This window comes from Malus sylvestris, chromosome 4, assembly GCF_916048215.2.
Source record: "Malus sylvestris chromosome 4, drMalSylv7.2, whole genome shotgun sequence".
In the NCBI taxonomy this organism is placed as follows: Eukaryota; Viridiplantae; Streptophyta; class Magnoliopsida; order Rosales; family Rosaceae; genus Malus; species Malus sylvestris.
Window position 1 is genome coordinate 28,790,532 of NC_062263.1, and position 12,603 is coordinate 28,803,134.

General features: G+C 40.8%; 1 protein-coding gene and 1 long non-coding RNA gene across 2 annotated transcripts; one reads left to right on the top strand and one right to left on the bottom strand.

Moving 5' to 3' along the window:
• Positions 1 to 2,394: 2,394 nt before the first annotated feature.
• On the bottom strand, positions 2,395 to 4,291 carry LOC126619720 (uncharacterized). Its single transcript, XR_007622134.1, has 3 exons — positions 4,152 to 4,291; positions 3,353 to 3,412; positions 2,395 to 2,591 (listed from the first exon to the last, which is right to left on the bottom strand). It is a non-coding gene; the product is annotated as an uncharacterized LOC126619720 (long non-coding RNA).
• A 7,712-nt stretch (positions 4,292 to 12,003) lies between these two features.
• LOC126618304 (cysteine proteinase inhibitor 5-like) lies at positions 12,004 to 12,351 on the top strand. The gene has a single exon (XM_050286345.1). It carries the CDS (start codon positions 12,004 to 12,006, stop codon positions 12,349 to 12,351), a length of 348 nt encoding a protein of 115 aa, XP_050142302.1.
• The last annotated feature ends 252 nt before the right edge of the window (positions 12,352 to 12,603 follow it).

Sequence of the window (12,603 nt, forward strand, 5' to 3'; positions counted from 1 at the left end):
ACGTGCAAACAATCCCCATCCTCGGGTCCGATAATGATTTTTACTACGTCAACATGACAGGAATTAGTGTGGCTAAATCAGTTCTTTCGATAGACCTAGCGTTGTTCGGTTATGACATCATGGGGGAATAGTTGAATATTAGAGTGCACAATGAACAAGATTACAAAATAATAGGAATATTATTAAACTAACGAGAATGCCGGAACGGCTACAAAACCCTAGAAGAGGCGACATCCTGAATGACTTGTTTTCTAATGAATAACAAAACACTCTATTTATAATAAACTAACCCCAACCTTAATGCTAACAGGCTAGGCTCAAACTAAACTTATAAGAAAACTCAAACAAAATAATACCTAAAATACTAATATATTCCAACACCCCTCGTCAAACTCATGGCGGTATACGACATGAGTTTGCAAACAAGCAGATGCGGATTGGCTCCGTTAGGCGGACTGGCAGGCATGCAAACTTGAATTGACTTGACTGGCAAACTTGACTTAATTCTTGACTTGACTTGACTGGTAAACTAGTTCTTGATTCTTGATTCTAGCTGGCAAACTAGCTAGAGTTCAGATTATGGAAAGAATCCGTAACTAAACGGACGAGATTTCCATATCGCAATTGTAGCAACGAACAAACAAATGCAAATACTTTCACTTGAGTCGTCACAGTTCTAAGTATTCGAATAACAGTAACAAAGCAATTCTAAACAGGCCAACACCTCGTGTGGACCTAAAAACAAACTTAATCATTTTTTCCTTTTGCCCGTGTGGGCCTAAAGCAACAGCAAACAATTTTTTTCTTTCTTTCCTTTCTCTTTTTGGCCTTTTTTCCCTATCCTTTCATTGCTCCTTATTTTCTCTTCGTTTACTTCATGGTCCCAAACTAATCAAACAAAAAACACCATACCAATAGTCAGATCAACAAGGCACAACAGATGCAACTTGGCGGCAAGAAAAATTAGCAGCAACAAAAGAAATAGGCAGCATCGGTTGTAGTTTGGTTGTAGCAGCAAGAGACGCAGATCGTGAGGATGGTGGTGGTGTGTAGCAGGTCTGATGTGGGCGTGAACAGCAGGTATACGGGTGTGCGATGGCGGAATGGATCTGGGTTGCAGTTTTCAGCGGTACGGCTTCAAGACGATGCGATGCGAGTCTGGTATAACTGAATAGGTGTGGCGGATCTGATGCGGGTCACGATTCGATCGGTGCGGGTCTGATACAGGTGCAATACGGTTGGTGGGTTTATCTTTGCAGAGGGAACAGGAACAAACACAACGGTGGGCGACAGCAGGGGCAGCGGCTGGTGGCCCGGTGCAACTACGGCTTCAGACTTCCAACTGAATATTTCTTTTTTTTTTCAACTAAACCAATGACAACCTAAACAACAAACAAGACGGGCAAACAAACTGATACGAATCAAGGGCAGATTAAATCTCGAATGAACAAACCTGCTCTGATACCAAGTTGAATATTAGAGTGCACAATGAATAGGATTACAAAATAATATGAATATTATTAAACTAACGATAATGCCGGAACGGCTACAAAATCCTAGAGAAGGCTACATCCTGAATGACTTGTTTTCTAATGAATAACAACCCTAATGCTAACAGGCTAGGCCCAAACTAAACTTATAAGAAAACTCAAACAAAATAATACCTAAAATACTAATATATTCCAACAGGAATTGCCATAGATTCGGGGTCGCCGTACACTATGTTCATTAGCCCAGTGTATAAGATCGTGAAAGAGTCAATCATTGCCTACTTTGAGGAGGAGCGGCAGCTGCATCCCTTGGTTAACAAGAGAAGATCCCAGATAGACCTTTGCTATGACCTCAGAGAGGTCAAGAAAGCTGTATGAGGAAAACTCTGTCTGTGGCTTTTCATTTTGATGGTTGAGTAAATCCTCAGCTCACCGAATCTTTGATTTTCTATGCATTCCATGACCTTGGAGAGTAATGCTTGATGATCGACGCAGATAGAGAAGTCGGAGGGAACATCCTCGGAGCATACCAACGACAACTGAACATTAGGTTCTTCTATGATGTTGGTGCGAATAAACTATCTTTTGCTCTAGAGGTTTGTTGAAGGAATTCAAATATCTAAATAAAACAAGCAAGTAGAAGTAGCTAGATAGAAGCCTAGCCTAGACGATATTAATGGATCGATCGATCAGTTCAATATTATGAATTAGTGGTTCATGTCCAACGGGATAAATTCTATGTTCCGAATGTCGATCACCTTTACACAACAAACACATAAGTAAATATATGTACTCGTGACACGCCCCGACCCTGATATTCCCTGAATACCATGACCGACACGTGTTGGCCGACACCCGGGGGTGACGAAAGCCATTAATTGATACAAAAGCTAAGAATAAGAAATAAATAAGGGTTAGAAATTTGAAATACAAGGAATTAATAATTTAGGAACGTGCTAAGAGCATACAACTAAACCTAATCACTAAAAAGAATTAAGATAAAATTTAATGAATAGAGGAGTGGGTCCTACATCGAGAGGATCCGAAAATGCTGCAGCGGAAGTGCCTTGACGCCGGGATTAGGTGCCTTGATTCTAAGTCCTGAATGGGGGCGCAAAACAAAGGTGAGTGGACCAAGTTCATATATATAATAATAAAACAGTTATCAAAGTAATAACCCTCACAGTTTAATAATGAAAACTACTAGCATAATAAGTGATGAATTTAACAAAATCCTAGCATGCCAAAAATATCTCAAAAGTCATATCGCGGAAACTCATTGCGGAAATCAAAACAGTAAGCGTCTCATAAATCGTCTCGTAAACGCGGTGTGCTGCTAGTAAGATCACCGAATAAATATAACTCCCGGCCCAATGCCTGCACCTAAGTCTCTGCGCCCGTAACCAGAGATAATTACCACCCGACCCAATGCCTCTTCATGTCCCTCAGCCCGTAGCTAGGGATTATTTCTCCCGGCCTAAATGCCAACACCAGATCCTCGCCCCAGGCGGCATAGTGTCTACTAGGTACGCACAAAATGTTACGCCTCTCGTAAATACCACTTCATAGCGTAGGTTACCGATCATCGTCTACACTATAAAGAGGGGTTCAAAAACATGTTTTAGCATCCTATTGTCATCTATCAGATAGTCTACCAGTTCATGATTTTTTTATAGAAAATACAATATATTAAAATATAGCTCAATATAGGCTAACAATTAATTTCTCACCAAAACACGAGACGATAATCAATATATTAAATCAACAAGCTTCACATAAATCAAATCATAAATCCGTAGGCATGCTAATCATTTATGCAATTAAATTATCAAATCATGTAATTTTAGAAGGGGTCCACTCACAGTACTTAGTTGCCAAAAGCTGCACCACTAGCGAAGACGGAAACGTCACAATATTTGCTCCTAAGCACATTAAAGAGTTCAATAAATAAAACTATATAATAGAAATTGAATTTGGGAAAACGGACATCGGAAACGGATTCAAAACGTCAAATTACCCTAAGAAAGGTCCTGGACGAAAACCCAAAAAGTCAACTCTAAAGTCAACATTGACCGGGGGTCAACGGTCAAATTAGGTCTAACGGGTTTTAGACTTGAAATCCGGATTAGGGTTTAGAGTTTTAAAGGATTTTAGGAACCTAGGGTTCTGGAATTCTAAGGTTTTCTGGGTTTTGGATAGGCCTAGGAATAAAAAGGGTTAGGGTGAAAAATGGTGGTTTGGGCTTAAGCCCAAACACACACACATACACCACTAACACACACACATGCACGGGCTACACACACAGCCCATACACACATACACACAGGCCCTAAGGCCTCATTAAAGAACAGGGCTTTTAAGCCCTTTAAAGGAACCGGCCCAAGGCCAATATATATAAGGCCCGAGGCCTTTGGGGTTTTAAAACCAACAAGGACAAAATTTAAAAAAAACTAAAGGGGCTGGGTTACTGGGCTAGCCCAATTGGCTAAGGCCCGAGGGGTTCTAATGGCCTGAAAGGCCTGGTTTTGCCGAAGAAGAAGGCCGGAAATTCGGCCGGAAAACCACCTAACTTTAAACGGCTATAACTTTGTCACTACTCAACTAAATCAAGCGAGAAAAAAACGAAAGTTGTAGCCCTTGAAGAGAAGAAGAGAATTATACCTCACACGACGTCTAACTCGCCGTGGTTTGGCCGAAAAATTCCTCGAAAGCCGTCGGACTCGCCGGAAACTGGGTAAGATTCAAATGAGTATAACTTCTTCAATACTCAACAAAATTGGGTGAAACAAAAAGGAAAGTTGTAGTACTCAGGGAGACGAAAAGATTGATATCTTGCACGCCGGCCAACTCTTCGTGGTTTGGCCGGAAATGGCCTCGAAACGGGCTGTTCTCGCCGGAGCTCGTGTACGGGGGCTTCATGGTTCGACTTTCAAGATGCCAATACTATGGTTGAGTTCGTAGCGACGAGATAAAGACGATGGTGATGTTTGTTGGTAAGAAAAACTCTCGGATGGGTTGAGATAGAGAGGGCCGAGAGAGTGAGGGGGAGAGAGTTGCGGAAGAGGTGAGGGAGAAAAGAGAACTGAGAGAAGAGAGAGGGAGACCAGAAAACATAAAATAAAACAAAGTGGGCCCCACGGGCTCACCAATTGAGGTTTTAAAACAATTTTAAAATATAAAAGAGGTTGGGGTGTTTCAACTCGGATGCTCTTTTGCGCCTAGCTAGCCTGATCCGTGCACGTGGGCATGATGACGGAGCTCCGCATTGATGCCGAAATGCAGGGCAGCCTCATCTCCGATTCTCCTCGGCAAGCAGTAGAAAGTCGGAGGGGTGGGACCTTCTTATTCTGAGAAACCCGACCATGATTTTGGGGTGGCCGTCGTAGTCTACAAAGTTAGGAATTTTGTTGAACAGGTCAAGGCCAAACACGACGTGAATGACTTCTCAATGTTCCGCTGCAAGCAGTGTTGAACGTGAAGATGTCGAGACCGTACTAGCTGCGGGTGTATTGAGCACTGACGTATCCTATGTCATACTCACAATAGGCTCCTTTAGGTTGGAGCTCATATGGAACACATAGAGGTGGAAGGCATAGGCGAAAGGTGGAGAATTTGTTTGGATCGAAACCAAAGTAGGTGATATTAAAGCATTAGGCGCACTGAGCTGTCTGGATCCAAACAGGACTACTGCCCGTGTCTATAGCCAATTTGGTCTTCACCGGTGGGTTACGAACGTAGACGTCCACGTAGTAAAAACAAAAAAAAAAGACTATTTTCACGGTCACCTTAGGACCACTCACAGTAGTCAGTGAGGATGAAATGGAAGAAGTGATGGGATTTTTTCGGAGGACGGTGTCGGCATCGGGTGGTGTTTGATTGTCAAGTTGAAGGGTTGGCATTGGAAAGTAAGAAAGGTGAATGTTAGAAGTATGAGAGTAGTGTACTTGGATGCCATTTTTCGTTCAACTTCAATGGCTGGAGATTGCTGCTTGCTTATAATTAATACGGATTCTTGTTTAATTTTAAATTCCTTTTGGGTCAAAAACGCGGGCTGCTGGTGGGGCTGTGCCTAGTCTCCATCCTCTTCCACTTTACAACCTGAATAAGGAACCTTAGAATTCACCCTACATGTCGATGAAAAAATGGGATTTGATAGACTTATCTTAATCCATATTGTTTGTACCATACTTGACCAATCCCGAAACTACTGAGCACCGGTCAACGTTATACCGTCAAGGATCCAGAAGAGCTTCCCTTCAACCAGAAGACGACGACAATAAATGCCTTTGGAACAAACCCACAAACCGCTGATGATCAAGTAAAACCTGACCATTAGATTCCTTCATCTGGTCAAGCTTTCTCTTCATGTTTGTAGCATAGTCATGTACGAGCCGGTGCAACTGTTTATTCTCATGCTTGAGCCCTCTAATCTTCTGTTTGAGACTCATCACTTCAGCAGCCAATGATTCAACTTGGCGGGTTCTAACAAATAGGCGTTGGGCCATATTAGACACAGAAGCTGCACACTGAACACTAAGAGCCAGAGAATCCTTAACAGCCAACTTATCAGACTGTTTGGAAAGCAGTCTATTATCTTTGGGAGTGAGAAGGTTCCTGGCCACCACCGCAGCGGTCATATCATTCTTCATCACAGAATCCCCAACGGTAAGAGGACCAGTAGGGGATATGAAGGATGGCCGCCATATGTTGTCTGGAGAAGGCGTGGCTGTCTCTTCTCCAAGGTTCAAGTCAAAACGACGGTCGGAGGGGCCAGACATTTTCAAAGGTGTTGAAGAGGGAAGAGGTCAGACAAATCAAGATCTTAGAAGTGCAAGAATGGAGCTTCTACTGGTGGAGATTCAAGTGTGCTGTGGAACTTAATGCCAGCCTCTATAAAAATCTGCACTCGACGGAGCTTCAGAAATCGAAGAGGCGTTTTCTTTCTCAAAAGCTGGGCTGCTCAGAGACCACGAGGGCCGATCTCAAAAATCAAAGAGGTGCTTCCTTTCTCAAAAGCTGGGCTACTCAGAGACCACGAGGGCCGATCTCAGAAATCGAAGAAGCACCTGCTTTTTCAGCCTCGTCAGCACCTGTCACATGCACACTCAGCTTTGCGGAAAATTACGGGCAATCTGTCGAAGATTTCTGGTGAAGTAGAAAGCACGCGAATCTTGCTGTTCAATCACCACTCTCCACACGCACCATCAACTCCTCGGGTACCACATATAACTTTGACAAAGATCTCTGACAAAGTTTAGGCGCGAGAATTTCGAAGTTCCAGCTACCCTACTATTACCCACAAAGGTAAAGGAACATCACCACTGCTTGACAACTGAAAAGTCCCTATGTGTGTCGACCTCCGTGTTCTGTGGCAAGACAGGCTGACAAGAACGTCCAACTTTTACTCACATTCGAGAAAAGACTCCCAACATAATTACTTTCTCAAAAACCGAAGCGGCACCGCTTTCCGAATCTCGAGAGCCAGATCACCGACGGGATTGCTTGTTCGAAAACCGAAGAGGCACAGCTCTCAGAACTTCGAGAGCCAGATTTCCTTAGATAAAGCTTGTCTGTAATCTTCACACGCAACATTAGCTTTCCAGATACCACATACCACTTTTTCAAAGTGCTCTGACAAAGTTAAAACACGTGAAGCTGGCAGCTCCCACTACATTGCTGTGACCAAGAAGGGTAAAGGAATAGCATTACTACTTGTTATTGGGAAATCCCTATATACATCGACCTCCCTCCTCAACGGACAGGCAAACCTGCAAAAATGCTCAACCCTTTCTCGCATTCGAGAATGCACTCTCAACATAACCTCTCGAAATACTCAGCTTTATTTCCCCCCGATAATACCTCAGCAAATAAGCCACACCAAGAACAAGAGTATCTCATATCATCAGGGTCGAAAGCAAGAGTATCCCATATCATGCTTTCTCCCTGTCCTTGTCCACACCTGCAGGACAAAGAGAAAGAGAGCAGTCAGTCGGAACCTGAAATCAAACCTCCAATCTGGAACTGACTGCCTGAGACCTTTGCCTGGTTGTTTACTTAGCATTGCTCTCGAGAACTCATCCTCAACTGCTGTCAAGGTCATGAATTCCACCGGCACATACCTCATGACAGTTGATCAGATATTGGCTCTTTACACTGAAGCTGCCAAGCATGGATGAGTCACTATGAAGGAATGTTCTGAAGGACCATTTAAATGCAAAGGTTGCACACCACTTCTGCCATGCAAAAGATTGAAGCAGAAGGTTCAACGGTGAGCTGAAACAGATCACTACAGCACGACACCTTTCCATACCACATTCATTATTCCGTCAACATCAAAAGTATCTCATATCATCAAGGTCGAACGTACTCTAGATTTGATGGACTTGTTTTGACCCTCAAATTCTTGAGTCGGCCTTATACTCTGAAGGGAACCAGAAAACCCTCCAGCACAATTCAAGAATAAGCCTGTGGAAAGTTACTTCTTCAAAAGCAAAAGTATCTCATATCATCTCTTCTCCATTTGCTTCTCTTTATCCTGGCAGCTGAATGAGAGACAAGGATAAGGAGAACAATCAACCGGAAGCCGAAGTCGAACCTCCGATCCTGGGTTGCTTGCTTGGAAGTTTGACTGCTTACCTTGTCTGTCACCTCTTTTGGCAGATCTCCTAGCTCGGCGACTTGGGGGACTCCTACTATAGGGTTTGTATCGCACTTGACCAAGCTCGAAACTACAAGTAAGCTTCAAGTGAAATTGATACATTACCTTGTGCATCTTCATCGGTTAAAGATACCACACATGGATGGAGGAAAAGTACTTCCAGAGAAGATGCCACATCTACATATGAGACAGATAAGGCACGTGAAAATGATACCACACTTCAGTACTTAGAAGTTTCGTGATTACTCAATGGCTTGGATCTTGCAAGTCCCCAACCGAGGAGCTTCCCTCACTCGGGAACTTAGGGGAGCACTGTTTGTACCATACTTGACCAATCCCGAAACTACTGAGCACCGGTCAACGTTATACCGTCAAGGACCCAGAAGAGCTTCCCTTCAAACAGGAGGCCAATCACAATGCGACACGTGTCGACATCAGAAGCCAATCACAGCTCGACACGTGTCAACATCAGAAGCCAATCACAACACAACACGTGTCAATGTTAGAACAAAACTAGAAACTTTCTTCTATAAATAGGGATCATTCTCCCACAATAATCTCTAACGTCATTTTGTACTAAACTATTCACTAGAACTCACAAAATGAGAGCTTGAACCTATGTATTTGTGTAAACCCTTCACAATTAATGAGAACTCCTCTACTCCGTGGACGTAGCCGATCTGGGTGAACCACGTACATCTTGTGTTTGCTTCCCTGTCCCTATTCATTTACGTACTTATCTTCATTAGTGATCGAAGCAACCAAGCGAAGGTCACAAACCTGACACTTTCTGTTGTACCAAAGTCCTCGCTGATTTTGTGCATCAACACATATCTTTAAAATTGGATCTTCACTTACACTGGTATTTTCAAAAGGACCAAGACTGTCCATTGATTTACTTAGCCTATACCTATATTCATCTCCCCGTTAAACAACATCGAATCGAACCGTCATTTTTCCATAGAACTTTCTTGCCCCTATTTACATGAAAATACAATAAACAAGAAGATTAGATCATTAAAAAAAAGTAGCTCCTAACTTAATTCCTTCCTTTTTTTTTTCATTGAGTTTATGTTGTTTGTTGGGGCTTGTTTAGAACCAATGACAAGTGGAAAGGCGATTATATGATACTTCATCAAATGATTGTACAAAGAATGTAATTTATATATACGATGGAGATCAACCCAGTATGCGATGTAGCATATGCACATATCATACGTGAATGAGGGGTTGAATTCTAGGGGCCATAAACGGAAGGGGATCCTCTCTGGATCCCTTCCACCAAGTCCTCCCCATCAATCAATTTAGACCCTTGAAATTTGATCCAACAAATAAAGTTATTATAACTTTTAAAGTGGACCCCTATTTTTAGCTGGATCAAATTTCAAAGATCCGGATTAGTTGATGGGGAGGACTTGGTGGAAGGGATCCGGAGAGGATCCCTTTCCGCCATAAACACCATGAAACGGTAAAGAAATAATTAATAGATACACATGTGATAATTAATTATAAGGAGAAGCAAGTAAAAGGGAGTGACATAAAAAGGAGAAGATTGTTAATTACCATAAAATCACACTCTTAAAATTGAATTAATATATTAATCGTGTTCAACTCAAGTGTATAGACCATCTGATTCATTATATATCATCGATTAATGAAACCTTTACGAGAGGACCGTTTGTGCACACACAACAATTGCTATAAACATGATGGATCTCTGACAAGATGGTTCTTGCATTATTATTATTATTATTATGGGTTGGTCCTCTATTTTTCCCAATGAAATTAAGCACTGGTTTTTGGAGTGTTGGTACTAATAGCTACTTATGATTGATGTTCTAAACCCCTTCTCCTCTACTTTTCAACAGATTCTCTTATATTATTAATTCACTATGTGTCAATTAGACAAAATTTATTTAAACAGGTGATAAATATTTATTTGATGATGGTATCTTGTATACCATATCAAAACCCTAAAAACATAAACACGTTGAAGATGGCATCTTGTATACCATATCAACGTCTCAAGATGGAGCTCAAAAGGCTAACTTTCATTCAAAAACCTTAAAGCAGGATGCAGTTAGCATAGTTGACAGAGAAGCTCTTGTCAACAACTTCTGCGGACACACAATAATGTGGAGGTTTAGTTTATTTTTCGTTGGTGAAATCCTTGGGCTTATTAGTTAATTTATGTCTGTCATTGCCTAGGTACATTTGTGCTACTGAAGAGAGGTATTTTATTGGTATGTATTTATGCCAAAGATTCTTTGTTTCTATTCTAACTTTGGTAAAAGCAAATGCATAAATCTTTGTAATGGTGCTTAATCGGGTACAATTTGGGTTGGGTCATCCGATAATTTGTAACATTTTAAGGATGTATAAGATTTGAATTCCATGAGAAGAATTCTTAAACCAAATGCAAATAAATCAAAATAGCAGATAACCCTTTATTTCATATTGTCCATTAATTTTTAATTTTTTTTAATTTTGACAAAGGATTAGACAAATAAAGCAACACAATTTACTTACTTAGACAAGTATGAAATCAGTAAATATTAGTTCTTATGGCCTTTGTATTTAAATGCTGTCAATTTCACTTGTCTCCACCATTGCACCCAGAGACAGCAGCTAAGTAGTTTTCAGCGGGATTAGCCAATGATTCATTCTTAGCCGCAAGAACAAGCACATAGAGACTGCCTGATCGCAATACGGATTCACCCGAAACCAATTTCTCAAATACTAACTTTTTTGTGGCATTTTTGTTGTACTCCGAAACACTCCATTTTCCGAGCTCTATCAGGGGTCACTAATGTTTACAGGGCAAGAGAGCGGACATACATTGCTCTAACCAACTAGCATGACTTACATCTTTTGAGAATATAATTGTGTTCAAATTGGGAAAAAAAAAAAAAAAAACCTTTTTGGGGTTGCTTCTAGAATGGCAAAAAATAATCTCTCACGATTAAAAACGCTTTTGATACTTATGATAAAAAGTTAAAATTGTTTTTGGATCATAAAAACGATTTTTGAAGAAACACTTGAACTTTAAATAAAAAGTTTCCAAGTAAAAGCAATTCTAACAAAAATGCTTATAAGTAAAAGTCTGAGCAAAATTATGTTTTGCAAAAGTAGTTTACTAACGAGCCATAACCTTCTCGCATTCTTGTTACTTGAGCACGGGTTCTTCCGAGGCCTAATTGGGGAGGTCGTTATTAAACCCAAAATTTGAAGTTTGTTGCTTATTCACGCAGATTTCCTAACATAAACAGAGATCAACGTCCTTGTTTCTTGCTGGCATTTGTTGGCACCCCTGATTAATACAACTAAATAAATCCTTCGCTCACTTTCTCTGTGTTTAATTGAAAGTATTGGAGTAAGGGTTTCAAATTGAAAGTCATAAGAAAGGATAGTGCTATCTACACACCCATATTTATTTCTTGTACACTCCTCTTAATTTTCGGAACCACCATTTTGTCCTTCAAAAAGTTCCAAATATGAAATTAATCAAGTTAACCATGCAATAATAGATCGAAACATTCAAAAGTGTGTGTGTGTGTATATATATATATATATATATATTTGGACCTGATTACATTAAACCACGTATTTGAACTGACCAGAATACACTAAATACAAATTGAATGTATTTGAAACGACACATTCAATGTGATTATTTATAAGGAAAAAAAATGAACGCACCAAAACTCCATCTTTTAATTTCATTACCAGAGTCAGCTGCTATATAAAACCTTGTACCACCAAACGAGTCTCCTCACTCACTTACTCATCCTCTACGTCCTCCTCATCAGTATTTACTTGGATTATAAGTAACTGTTCAACTAATCAGCTCCAACGATGCATGCTCAATACCTCATCGCGGCAATCCTCCCTCTCCTCCTCCTTGTCGCAACAGCTTCGCCTACTGGTTGGCTGCCGATAAAGAACACCAGCGACCCAAAAGTGGTAGAGATAGCAACCTTTGCAGTCACAGAGTACAATAAGAACACCACAAAGAAATTGGTTTTTGTAAATGTGGTACAAGGCAAGATATTGGATATTAGCACCGAAGGCAAGTATGTTAACCTTAACCTTACAGCCAAGAATGTGTCGTTGCCTTCCTCGGTTGCGAAATACAGAGCTTTTGTATGGGATAACCCTTTTTACGGAAACTTATTGTCCAGCTTTAGTAAAGTTGGAAATTAATATATATTTGATCTTTTTTGTTTGAAAGAGGATGTAAACTTCTGTTGTTCTAATATGGATATCATCCTCGGACCTCGGTCACATTAAAAGAATAAAGACATAGAAGTTTCTATTATTTAAACTGTTATTGTGGATGCAAATTTCTTTCTCCTTGATCTTAAACAATTTTGCACCTACAAAACAATTAACACCTTAGGTTAAGGCCAAGAGTCTCACGCGCCCACGATGAATGGGGGGGCTTTAGCCGAAGAA